General features: G+C 42.5%; 1 protein-coding gene across 1 annotated transcript in view; it reads right to left on the bottom strand.

The window, feature by feature from the left end:
- Positions 1 to 872: 872 nt before the first annotated feature.
- Positions 873 to 14,081, bottom strand: part of LOC108001012 (cuticlin-4) — a 62,623-nt gene continuing 49,414 nt past the window's right edge. Inside the window, exons 5-9 of the mRNA XM_017061795.3 lie at positions 5,001 to 5,168; positions 4,455 to 4,660; positions 3,947 to 4,109; positions 3,584 to 3,769; positions 873 to 3,434 (exon numbers count right to left, since the gene is read on the bottom strand). Coding sequence (XP_016917284.2) covers positions 3,231 to 3,434; positions 3,584 to 3,769; positions 3,947 to 4,109; positions 4,455 to 4,660; positions 5,001 to 5,168 — 927 coding nt within the window. The 3' untranslated portion in view covers positions 873 to 3,230. The remainder of the gene's footprint in view (positions 3,435 to 3,583; positions 3,770 to 3,946; positions 4,110 to 4,454; positions 4,661 to 5,000; positions 5,169 to 14,081) is intronic.

Raw genomic sequence — 14,081 nt, 5'->3', positions numbered from 1 at the left:
CCGGGTACCAATCGTACATGCTACGTTCCTGAGTTAATCGTGTCTCTGGTGGCAGAGTCGCGTACTAAAATTTGAAAAGATTATATCGTATTGAAGTGTAAAAACAAGTGCGAGAAGCTTGTCAAAAATACAGAAAAAAATTTAATATAGAAGATATTATTGTTCAAAAATATTAATTGAATAGTAGAATATTAATTTGAATCATTGCGTGTTTATAATTTAAGAAATTGAAGTGAAGTTTGTGCGATTTGTTGCATTTTAATGTAAATAGACTTTTTTCGATCTTTCGATTGGTTTCATTCATGACTAAAAAGCATAAATCGTGGATTATTGGATTCGTTATTTACCTGAATTTTTTCCATAATTTATGAATCAAGAAGGATCCTTTAAAATAAAACGTGAAATCATTTCAATGTTTGTCTTCGCATCGATGTCGTACGATCTTTCGTACAATACGTATGTTTCGGAAGTTTGTTCAATTTTTTATTTAACGATGATTATTTCTTCGAATACGAAATACGAATTATTGTGTATAAGAAGATGACGACGATTGGAGATTTCAATTACAAAAGAAGTATGCTGAAAACTGTAAGTGCATTTCTTATTTTCAAGAAATTTTATATTATTATAAGATGGCGTTTATTGACAACCATTCATCGGTTACGAAATATTTTTGAATTTATTTTTTTTTTATTTTTTTAATTATTACTTTTTTTCTCTCTTTATACAGAAAGATATTGTATTGTTTTTTATACCGTTTGTTATCGTAAACGAGATAATATCCTTTTATATTGACAAATGATTGGATAAATTATACGATAATTAATATTCGATACTACGAAAATATATTTTAGGGATATATAATAGCCATGTTTATTTATGATTATAAGATTTATTACGTTTTCGTTATTTACACAAGTTCGTTGTAAGTTTTGGACAAGGGTCCAGAGAAACATTGCGGGATCTAGAGAAAAATCGCGTATCCTTACAAAAAGAAGTTTATACAGACATTTTTATCCCCAATGTCGCTATGAACCAATGCCACGAATACGACGAAACGATAACGCTCGTTTGTTATATATTCGTCGGAAGTTTTTGATCTATGACAAAAATTTTTGATATTATTGATCATTCAAAATTATTGCACTTTATAAAAAATTATTAAATTTCTAACATATTGTGACGAAGAATTATTGATTATTTTGGATAAAAATTTATTTATCTTAACGTTAGAAATTTAAATTCTTAAAATCAATAAACGTTTTGAATATAAATTACATTCGATACAAAATTAAAATTATTCTATCGCATAATTTCACGATAAATTACAATTGTAATCGTGTTCTATTGAAGTTTTGAACGATCGTCAGAAAATAACCATTCCTTGTAAATCGAATCAACATTTTTCTCCGCATATTTTTTTTTTTCGAATAATAGCTCATAAATTACGAGTGTTACACGTTTGCACGTCCATTCTTTCTTCTTTTTTTCCCCCCCTCTGTTCTATTTAAATGTAATTTTTACGATCTGTACCCACCACCACGTTGGACCCAGTTACGCCAGTTTTTTTTTTCTTCACAAATTAAAACTAAACAAAGAAAAAGAACGCTCCACGCAAAACACGAAACATCGGTACGGCCTCACGTTTTTCGATTCGTATTTTTACCAAAAAAAAAAAGTTATTACATCTACTATCAATACATCTGCTCTTGTTTTTGAGATTAATTTTCATATCGCAAAGGAATCGAAGAAAACGATAAAAATAGGTACTTCCAATTTCGACGTGTGAACAATAACGTTGTTGGTCGAGAGATATTTTATCTTACGTTTATTTTTCAACTGAAAATCGGAAGTAACCCGTGAGGAAAGGTACCGATATCGGGGAGCAGCACCTCGATTCAATGGAAACTAGTTTACGGTTTAAGCGTTATAATGGATTATACACTCGTTTATCGCCACACTCGCTGCGAGTGTCCCGTAGCCGAGAGTGCGAGGATGCGTCCAGCTCGTAATAACTTTTTTCAAACACCTTTTCACAATCTTTGGTGTGAATCTGATCGACTCGTGCAACATTTCTTCTCGCCTCTCACGGCAACGGGACTCGGTCTCGCTTAACATCGAAGCACATAGTCGAACGTACTTATAATAACCGATATGCATATCTATACATAAATTTGCCTCGATTGGTTCGAAACTTGTCTCTGATCGATTAATCAGGAGCTGGTCTGCCAGAAGGGCGTTACGCATATATAGTGAAATTTTTACGGTAAAAAGACGTAAAAAAAAAAAAACCTCACGATTTAACCAAGCTCCACGCGCTTCAGAGATTATTTCTTTGTCTACGAAATTAGTTTAAAGAAGAAAAAAAGAGAAAGGAAAGGAAGACGGTGACTATATAAATAGTTGGAAAGGATTCGTCGTAGACGCGACACAGAAAATATGTCGATACTTGTTCACGGAAGTTGGGAGAGGGAGAGGAAGGACGGTAAAAATCATCGGGCCGTTTGATTCGTTTGAAAGGTATCTCTGTCGACTTCACTTCGAACGCTAGAGTGAGTCGTTCTGCGCTGGTGATTAAAGTTAAATTAGTAGAAGAGCAACGAAGACAGAGAGAATATTTTCGCGTGATGTGCGCCTTCTGTTTTTAGTGCGGCTGCTATGTTAGCTAGGACAGCGTATACCGGACTAGTATACAATATGTATATAATATATAATATAATAATAATATAATATATATATATATATATTAAAGTTAATCCTAAGGATTCGTGTCGCTTCGTTTGAATTTTTTTCGGGCTAGGCTTGGATTTCTCTAAAACTTACTTTAGGTCCCAATACGTGGTTCTAGAAAAGAACAAGTTGACGATAACAGATAAGAGATAAATTCGAAAATTAAACGAGTTGTAACGGAAGAAAGGATGGCAAGATCTCTAGAATAAAAAGATAACAAATTTGTGGATCGACGAATTGGAAATCACGTATTCAGACCTATCGTGTTCTCAGCTATCTCCTCGAAGAAGCGATAATTAGCAAAAGGCAGTTTGAGCAAAAATCTCTTGTAAATTCCACCTAAAAATTCTTCGTACATCTCGTCGCTGACGTTGTACACACCGAGGTCGTATAACGTAGAGAATTATATTATTGGTCAAATTTTAATAATAATAGACCATTCGTCGCCTCGCTATCGAATAGCGCGGTATCCTCTCCCCACGCTTTTTTGCTGCAGCAGTTTAACTGCTGTGACTGTACGCCGTGTTCGTGTAAGGTCCGCTGTAAATGGACGAGCCCGTGGTCGATACGGTCTTGTGCCGTCTCTTGGTCAACAGTACCAAAATAGCCGCGACCACCGCCAGCATGAGGATCAGACCCGCGATCGCGATGCCGATGGCGAAACTCCTTTGCGATATGCAGAAGCTGTTCGGATCGTCGATAGTCTGCAACGAATTAAAATATCCAGATTCGTGAGAGAATTTTAGAAAGAAGGATGTAAAACTGAATTTTCTTGGAACGTACTAGCATTGAATCGTAATTGCTTTTCCTCTTAGGAAAGCAAGCCTGTCGAAAGAATACAGCAACGCCTTACCCTTTCTCTGAACACGTCGTCGGTGAAGTCCGACTTGGAAGCAACGTCCGACGCTTCGTTCACGTACAAACCGCTGTAAACCTCGATGGTAGCCGGCGTCCCTCCGTCCAGCCCCTCCACACCTTTCACCGTATCGTCGTTGACAGTGTCCCTCCGTCGTCTGGATATCGAATTACACGCCGGCGGCTGCAACACAATATAGGATCCCTTTTTGGATTCTTTCCAAAACAAACGCCTAAGCTGTCTAATAAGAGGGTTTTTGTTTACGTTTGTGTTTATGTTTTGTTTTTCTTTAGTATCGGATTACCGCGAAAAACACTTTACTTCGAAACTTCGAGAACTTTGGACAAATTCATATTTTACCGTGTTGCTGCATCCTCCATCGTGTTTCACGCACAATCTGACGTTGCATTGATAGTAGACGCTCGCTGTATAAGGGAACTTGTGCGCCTGGAAATCGACCTTTGCCTCCGTTTTATCCTCGTTGTACGTGAATTCTCCCATGATTTCACCGTCGACCGGGCATCTGCAACAACGATCCATCCCCCTTTTAAAACTCGACGAATCGTTCATTTTTCTTTCTTTTTTTTCTCTCTCTCTTCCTTCCGCCATCTCAAAAGAGCGGAGGATCCGAAATTTGCGCGCACTGTCGAAATACCGAGTCGAGGGAGGGGAACCACGAGCGTATCGGTTCCCCTCGATTCTCCTTCGAATAAATTCATTCGATATTATTCGCGCATTCGCAATTTATTCAATTCGCGCCGCGAATAACAGAGTTATTCCCCTTATTTTATTATTTTCTCGAGGAGGATCTATATCGATTTTCAATCAATGGTCGGGAAAAATTATATTAAGAGGGGAGGAAGATTACCCTTGGTCGTTTATGAGCCTCTGCTCGCCCCATCCCAACCCGTCGCGCACCAGGCAGTCGGATATCTTGAGGCCGAACATTTCCTGTTTGTCGATGTTAATGACCAAGGTCAAAGGATCCCCGATCTTCACGTTTTCCGCCACTTGATGCCTCGTTGGATCCCCGCTGAAGATCTTCATCGTGCATCCCGGCATGGGAGCCGTTGCCTGTCACACACGTAAAACGCAATTTATTATTTATTCATCCACGACGTTCTCCTCGTGATCGTTCCTTGTTCCCAATCGCTTCGCTTCCATTTTTTGTATAACGAGAAAAAGCGCAACGACGGCGACCACGTCGGCGCTTGCCGGCCGTGTATAACCGCTAAATTGGAAAATAGACTCGTACAGGCTCGAATGGTATAATCAGCGTTTGATTCGCAACTGGAGGGCGGGGGGAGGGTTAAGGTATGAAGCGATTTATAGCCGGCAAATTGAACGGATGTGTGTCTTGTTGAATAAGGAGGTTTTAGAGTGGAGGAAACGGAGAGGTTGGTTAATAACCTACCTGGAGCGGTAGGGATTGCAGCATGGCCACGTGGGTTTGATCGTTCGTTACCACTTTGTCTCTCGTTTGGTATCGGCATCTCACGTGGAAACCCCTGCCCTGATTCGTGACCAGCTTCAGGTGCGGCTGGACTACTATCGTGTTGAAGTACTCGATACCTCCGTCGTCCTGCGAACGAAAATTCGAGTTATTACAGATGCGAATAAATTCCCCTCCCCTCCTCTTTTTTCGATCATTCTTTATATTGCTCGTGGCCAAACAAAAGCGTTCTTTCGAACGTTTTTAAGAAGAGTCTCGACGAGAAGCATCATTCAGCTCAGGAAATCGGGTATCGAAGCCATTGAAAATGGTTTTTGCGCGCCACTGGGAGAGAAAAAGCGGTGGGAAGGATTCAAATCCGGAAATTTTAATTTGGAAGACGAGGATCGTTCGCACCGAGAAAGTTCCGACGAAAATCCGAGCCAGAAAAGATCGGGAGTTATCGAACAAACAAGCGGTATTTATCCTGAATGAAACGATTAAAACTTTTACCTGATAATAAAATCTTGAATTGGCGGAAAGAAAGGGGAAACAACTTATTTGCATATCTAATATATAATTGGATAGGAAAGATATGGACGAATCGTGTGTTTTCTTTCTTAAACGCGTATTATATACATTTTCCCTCGAGCTATCTCCGTTTTCGAGGAACGGAGACAAGGCAAGGTAAATCGAGTGGCGTGCCATAATAGGCGATTCTTATCTGCCGTCCCCCTTCCCACACCGTCGATATTGTTGGTCGAAGGAAGCGAGTCAAACGCGTAAAACGAAGCCGGGTCCTCGCGCTGTTGCAATTCTCGTTTACGAGCGTTTCGGTGACGCCGATCACGTTTCCCCTCGCGAGCAATCCGTCTGTCCTTGCACCCCGCTAGCAAAAACCGGACCATTCGCTTCCCTTCTAGTTCGTTCCTGTCCCGAGCCGAGAAAGGAGCGCCACTCTTCGTCGTTTCTTCTCCCCACCAACAGGCCCACTTTGTTCGAACGCCAACTCGTTTCCCTTTCGTCCACAGTTGGACATTGGTTAAAAATTTCAGGTGGAAAAAATTACTCGTCGAAATAAAGCTTATTTATATTATCTCAGTTTTTTCACGATGCGATTATTACGAAGTTTCGAACGATTAAATTAAGCGATTAACTTCCATTCTAATAACCTCAAACTCGTTCAATTTTGGCTCTGCCTCGCGTTTCAACTCGGAAATCGGATGGTTTCTGGAATCGATCTCGGGGGATTCTCGGTTATGAAAAGTTATATTGTCGTGGAAAGGAATAGTTTCGTAAGCTTTTTTCTTTGTTTCTTCTTCGTAATTCGCTACTTTGTATTAACCATTTAATTTTCCACGTCGATTAACTCTCCTTTTGGCGCATTCATGCATGCTATCGAATCATTATCATTAATGCGAACGATAATCGCCGCTAATGAGTGTAATTCGCAATCGAAACGCTTCCTGCTAACAACGGACGGACAATAAGTGTAATCAAACGACCGCGATGCCCGTTCTTAGGGAACAGGGACAATTATCCGTAAACGATCCCGGCCACGATTACGTGTTTTGCTCGTATTCCGATGATTTTCCGTACGATTTTCATACGAACGTTTCGACACACATATATATATATATATATATATTTAATATATATATATATATATTAAACTTGATTTCACGATCGATTATCGTTAATTATCTCGATCGAAAGAATAAGATAGTTTGACGGAGGACGTGTATAAATAGCTATATATCCGTGAGGAGTATCGGCGGTGGAGGAGGCGAGACATTGTAAGGCAAGAAGCGCGACCTTGGCAAGATCTTCTTCCGAGAAACTCGGAGCCGTTCTCCAACGCGATATCATTATCGTCATTAACGTGTTAACGCAACGCGGATTAATTGTCCTCGTCTCTCGTTTCATATCTCCTTCCCGTTGGATTGTTAAATCGCTAACGAAGCGCGATATATATATAAAAAAAAAAAAAATACAAGAAAACGAGATCTTATCTCGAGCCGATTCTTCTTCGAACTCCTCTCTCGATTCTACGAGTAACGAATAATCACGGTATTCGAAATGATCGGATTGAAGAAGAAGAAGAAGAAGAAGAAGGATGTTTAATTTTCGTATCGACAAGGAATAATTTTACGCGGATGATGATAGGAGGAGTTTGGAATGGGCGCGACGACCACTTCCTTTCTCTTCGACCACTTTCGACGAGAGCGAGAAAGAAGGGAGGGGGGAGGTGGGAAGGAAAGGCTGGGCGAAAATTCTCAAGGTACACCGTGTATATCGAGCAGGCAACGACCTTCGACGAAGCTCGCCGTCCGACCTCAGCAAGGATACTCGCAATCTGCGCGGTGCATCGGCCCGTGCCTCGTCAGAGAGTCGCTCAGTTTACGTTTCGCACCTACCTAGCAACCAAACGGGCCACCGACTTTTACGGTCGAACATCCTCCTCCTATTTTATTCGCAAAATTTCTCTCGAAAGATACCTTCATTTATAAGATTTTTTTCTTTATACTACAGGCAAGGTTCTCGATCACCGGTTTACACATAAAAATTATGGATCTTTTTATCCGTACTTTGTTCAAAAAATTCCTTTCAAGAAAAGGAGGATACCATCTTTTCCATATTTTGTTTACAGACGAAATTTCTCTACGTGTTATTCACAAGATACGACACGAAAAGATACGATCCTTTTTATATTTTATTTATAGACAAAATTTCTCGTGTTCCTGAATCGCGTTTTAACTTTTACACGTAAAAGTCGTGGACCCCTTCGTGCGCACTTTATTCGCAAATAGATATGGAAGGATACAACCCCTTCCATACTTTATTTATAGACAAGATTTCTCGTGATACACCCTGAATCGGGTTTTAACTTTTACACGTAAAAGTCGTGGACCCCTTCGTGCGCACTTTATTCACAAATAGATGTGGAACCCCTTCCATACTCTATTTATAGACAAGACTTCTCGTGTTCCCTACATCGAATGTAACTTTTACACGTAAAAATAAATGTACTTGGTTCACAAAACTCCTCTCAAGAAAACTAAGATACAACCCCTTCCATTTACGGACATCGTTTCTCGCACGTGCATTATTCTTAAAAACTCGAAGAAGAATACGTCACAACCTCCTCCCGTATACTCTCTTTCCACACGAGATCTCCGTGTGGTCGATACACCGCGCTCTGAATCGCGTTTGTCATACGATCTCGACTCGAAAAGGGGGATCGAAGGCAAAAAAAAACGATTGCATGCCCTTCTCTCTCCCTGGACGGAGAGACCACCCCGGAGGAACGTGATGGATTTTTGCGATCCTCTCCCCTCCCATTCTTTTATGCGGTTATACATCCTCCTCCTCATCCCCTCGAGCTTATTATCCAACTGGGAAATTCCCGATGGCTCGGTTTCCTCGAGTTATTCCGCGGTTCTTTGTACGCCAGCAGGCCCCAACCTGCGCCTTTTTACGCTCTCCTCCTCCTCCTCCTACCTTCTCCACTCCGGGCATAAATAGATTCCTCGAAGAGGGCTCGTTCGGTAAGTTTGTTAGCGGCAATCGAGTGGATAGGGGCGATTTTTGAAGATCGACGAGTGGTGGTGGTGGTGCAGCAGTTGTATACTTAACCGCGAATCGTGAGGATCATTATCGAAGGTCGATAGATACGTACGCGAGAGTGCGGTTAGGAGGATACTCGATTAATCCTATCCTGGTCGTTACGTAACAACACCTCGTTATCGATCCTCGAATCGACAAAGAGCCGATACTTGTAAATACAATCTTCTTCAAGTTCCCTCTAAAACTATCATCCTGAAGCGAGTATTACGAATTCCAAGTAAATCAGAAATAACTATTACACCCGAAGAAAAAAGAAAAGGAAACTCGTTCGGATCCTTCGTCATATGATGAATGATCAAACAGACGTGTGTGTAAGTAGGTGGATAGGATGGTGGGTAGTAGAGATAATATTTACTCTCGGGAATATAGAAAGAGAAGAGAGTTTCTTCTTCCCCCGCCGGGGAGGAGGAATGCGGCTATTCTCTCACGGAAAGGATCACGGAAGAATCGTTGAATTAGCCGAGGAAAGAAGAAGAAGAAGAAACAGTCGTCGGCTCGAAACAGAGTCTTGATATATTCGACTCGGTGTGCCCTTTACTCTCCCCCTTTCCTGCCCATCCGTTCATTCGTCTCACCGTCGTCCACTCGTCCATACGTCTCAACGAGAAGATCCTGGAAGGAAAGGATCTGCTGGAAGATTTCGAGGCCGCCGAGGATGCCCAACCGCCTACGCGCCTACTCTGCTGCTTCTCTTCTTCCTCCTCCTCCTCCTCCTCCTTCACTCGTCGAAGGAATCGCGCGTTTCCACGTAGGGGACACGTGGAGAAGAGGAGAGGAGGGGAGGAGAGCTCTCCTCAGGTTGCGTGTGCATGCCTTTATACAACGTAGAGGAGGCAGGGAAGGGGAGATCCACGGGGGAGATGGATGGAGAAAAGGGAAGAGGAAAAGGAGCAAAGCGAGCGCGAACTCGAGAAGAGGATGTTCGAAACGGACGTGGTGGTCACGATGGAGCGAGGAGCGTCTTTTGCCACAAAACGCCAACCGATGGATAACTCGTGTGACGCGCTTATGCGTGCGTGTGGGCTAAGAGGATTTAGATTTCCGCCCCTCGAGTCACGGATCGCCCGTTATTTTCATTTACGATATTTATCGATCCTCGATCGATAATCCGAGAGCATGGAATTTCTTCTTTTTACCCTTGTTCACGGGCAAAGGTTTGGCGAACGAACGAAACCGGTACACGATCGTTCGTTTTTGCGCTCGAAAAAAAGGAGCTTGGAAGGAAGGAACCTTGGTGACAAGATGGTCGCCGAACGACACCTGTCCAACCTATTTTACTCGGACGGTAACGGTAACGGAGCGCGCGAATTTCGAAACGATATCTGGTTCGAAGGTGGGGTATTTACTTGGCGAAGTACCGTTGCTTCGATCGTACGTTGTTCCGCTTTTGCCAAGAAGAGCGAGCCATTGTTCCCTCGTTAGTCTAACGGTTCGAAAATTCTTCTTAAAAATTCTTCTATCATCCGTGGTGTACCGTTGGAAGTTTATCAGAGGCGAGTGACGAGGCAAAAGGAGGATGGGTCGACGCGAGTCGAGTTCCGGAAGGGAGATCATCCGCTTGGAATCGCACTTGGATCGAGCATCGCGTCGATTTTCTCCTGCTTGAAAAATGAATCGAGCAACGAATCGCGTTGGAATCCAATCTCGTCTGGAATGGAATTTTCGTAGCCGATCGTTTCCCTTGTGAAAATTCTCGACTATCGGGATGATACTTTAGAGAGCCGATCGAATCGTTATTATACCAGCAAGGAGAAGTTTAAGAGTTTAACCGTCGAGGTTGCTATCGTCTCTGCATCATCGACCACCCAACGCGCCAACCATCTCTCGAAACCCTGCGCTACGCTAAAGCACGTTTTGCGTGCAAAACCGTTCTTTCCGACGCACGCCATACGTTCCAAGACGCGCATTTCGATAATTTTCCATCCCCTGTCTTCCTTCTCCCTCTTGATCCAATCCCAGAGATCTAACCAAGATTTCAACGTGCGCTCGATAACGGTCGATAACCGACCATCGTCGAGTTTTGGCGCGGAATAAATCGGCTCTGCCGGTAAAAAAGGAAAACGAAAGAGAAGTGCGAATATTTGGAAACGTAAGAAAATCGCTTCGAGATTCCTTGGAGACTCGTGTAATAACACGTTCCACCGTGTAATTTAATAAAAATATAGCGCCACTGCTATATATGTGGAATTACTTTTTTTTTTATCACGTGCAAAAAAAGGGAATTATAATCATCATCATTATCCCGTCTCTGCCGCGTTATGTTCGGACGACTTCTTTTCTTGCCACGAACTCGATATAAAGAAGAAATTCGTGATCGAGGGCAGGGAGGGGGCGAACGGGAGAGGATCACCGCGCACGTTCATTACGCACGAACGGTTGGAAGATGTACACACGACGTTTTGGCTTGTGGCACGTAAGCCGGGCTTACGGTAGCCGGAGGTCTCGCGGATTATCAGCTGACTCATCACCACCGCCTCTTAATTATTACTATTAACCTTCGACTACGATCCTCCCACCTCCCGGTAGTTTCAATCTCTCGCAGCCAATATTTATCGCGGTTCTATACCCGCAATTAGAATAATTTTAATAGCTAGCAGTTCCGCGGCACTTCGAGTGGATCGCGCCAAGTGATCGCGCGAGTATTTATCGTTGGCTAAGATAACGGCGAAGGAAGGGAAAATTTATGCAACGGGTAACTTCCATGATTAACGATTCGATTTTTCTCTTTTCTTTCCTTTTTTTTTTTTTTTTATCTTCTCCGCTTAGTCATTGCGCTGATGCAACACGTTGCATATTAATGTTTTCGTGTGGAACAAACGAAGAGTCTCGAGATATTATCCTCGAATCGCTCGGTTCGTTCTTACCTCGAATTGAAGAGTCTTCCTCGCGACGAAAGCGGGCCAAATGAAGCATTTGCGAAAACGCCTGTTTTCTTTTCTTTTCTTTCTTTCTTTTTTTTTTTTTTGAAAGAGAGAGAGAATGTTTCACGCCACGACTAGAGATCACGCCTATGGGGATGCACGCGAGCGTGCACACCGGATCGCGATTCTTGTCGGGAGATTTATATTCACCCGCGACGCCGGATATTAATTCCGTCCCTAACCAACGGGGGAGATCTTATTAGGCAGAATTTACATAACATCCACGAGAGCTTGTTGTTTCCCTTCTTCTTTCCAACGTCGTGGTTTAGTCGACGATTATTTCGAGACCGGTGACTTCATCCTTTATTGAGAAACTTGATCTTAACGTGATAATAGCTTATCATCTGCGATAATACTCTATTTTCCGATTGTTCAAACTTTATTTTATTTATTTGGATATTAGACGTGTCATTTTTACCATTAAAGAGATAACTTTGCTAGTTGCAAATATAAATGTAATACTCGTTGTCATTTTAGCTCTAAGGGGATAATTTTGCTAATAGCAAGTATAATTTTTGCACTCGGTGCTTACGAAATAAATATAATATTCAAGTCCCAAGAATACATAGACAGTACATTGCTCGCTGCAAATATAAATTTTTTATTCATCATGAAATAAATATAAAATCGATTCACAAGTTCCAAGAATACGTAGATAAATCTTGCGATTGTCCAAACATATTTTCCTAGATACTACACATGTCATTTTATCTCCAAAGAAGTAACTTTGCAAATATAAATCGACAGTACATAACTTTGCTCGTTGCAAATATATAAATATTTCATCTCGTTACACAAAGTCCTAATAGAATTCACGGACAACACTTAATAATAAACACGTTGCACGATCGTTAAAAATCTATTTTCCTATACCACGCGTCATTTTTCCCTCCAAATTGGCAATAAAACTCTCCTGGTACAATGGTTTTGCGTTAATTGACGCGGATCGAAATAAATATAACGTAACTCGTGGCAAGTGTAATAATACGAAGAATGCATATTTTGTTCCTCTCCACGGCCACAGGGAAAACACAGGCCGTCCGTTAATCCTTGGAATGCACGTGGGTGTGACTGATGCACGCGAATCTCAGGATGCGCGTGCATCTCGATGCAGCGATGCATCCATACAGAACGAAACACGCGCCTCGAACGTACCGTTTCGTTTCGCGATAAAAATCTCCCTACGCTTCCCCCTTATCTCGGTGCGTCCATCCCATCGGTGGCGGTTGGAAAAATATCATCGATGGAGGATGGACGAGAATGGCTGGATCGGCTCGAAGCGCCCTCTACGACTCCGTCCATATATATATATATATATATACTCGCGGGATCGAGAGGTGATCCGCGCGGATGCAAATGGTGGACGCCGGATCCCGAGCAGATCCTCGCTCGTAAGAATTCGCCTTGGCCGTGGGCTACTTTGTCCACTTATTACGATACATCTAAGGCTGTGGAGCATTTCTCGGGTTCGACGTCCGGTCAGTGCGAGTTGCAGCTGCACCGTCTATCCACGGCTCCGCCACATCTTACGAAGCCACGCGCTACGAACTGTAATCCTTGTAAACACGACGCTCTTCGTTGCTCTCTCCACAGCTGACTACTCGTTTCCTCTGCCTGCCCCACCCCTCCCTCCTTCCTTCCTTCCTTCCTTGCTCGCTTCCTTCGTCCGCGCGCCATTTTTGACGATTTCCCGAACCGTGATCCCCTCCCCGACTCGGCTTCTTATCTTGGGTCGAGCGTCTCTCTTTCCTTCTCGTCCTCCTCTTTTTCTTTTTTTCCCCTCCATCCGTTTCTCGCGTGATTCGAATCGGTCTCGAAGAATCCTTCCTCGATCTCTCTCGCTCTCTTCTCGCGCGAGAGAAAAGCAGTCGATTTATCGAATCGTTCGAGAGTACAGTTACAGTTTCTTCTCTCTCTCGTCGGGCTGTAGTTATAAATAATCCTGACGCGAGAGTCGAGGGTCGAGATTGGATGATGTCGCGCGGATGATGTCATGCGGCGTGTACACAAGCTAAACGGATGAAAAGAGCGTGAAAAAATTTCTTTTGTCAATATTTGCCATTCAATTCCCGGGTGCAGGCCCTTGTTGCATCGGAAACAGTCGTTCATAGAAACAGGAGGAGGGGACAAGGACAAGGGAGGGAGAGAGAGAGAGAAAAAGGATGGATGTTTGCTATGCAATTTCATCAAACGGCGTGTGCTACTTGCGCACGAGGAGAATTCTTTTGTTTTTCGTGCGAAAGAATCACGAAGAATCCCTCCTTTTTATCCGTCTATCGCGGATAATTACGTTGATAATTACAATTTATCTCTCTCTATAATCCAATAACATCTGTTTTCCGGTCGAAAATATATGCAATCCATTTTTTAAAAATATCATATACATTAATATTATATCTCGACTTTTAATTTTTACGCTCAATGTTCAAAAATTGATGAAATAGAACACGCGCAGTCCGTATCCAGGAAAGATGAGTTGGTGAATTCGAATTTAGAACACAACAGCTGTGACTAT

Source organism: Apis cerana, linkage group LG14 (genome assembly GCF_029169275.1).
Source record: "Apis cerana isolate GH-2021 linkage group LG14, AcerK_1.0, whole genome shotgun sequence".
Classification (NCBI taxonomy): domain Eukaryota; kingdom Metazoa; phylum Arthropoda; class Insecta; order Hymenoptera; family Apidae; genus Apis; species Apis cerana.
The sequence above is the reverse complement of the archived record's forward strand: the minus strand, read 5'-3'. Positions and strand labels throughout refer to the sequence as shown.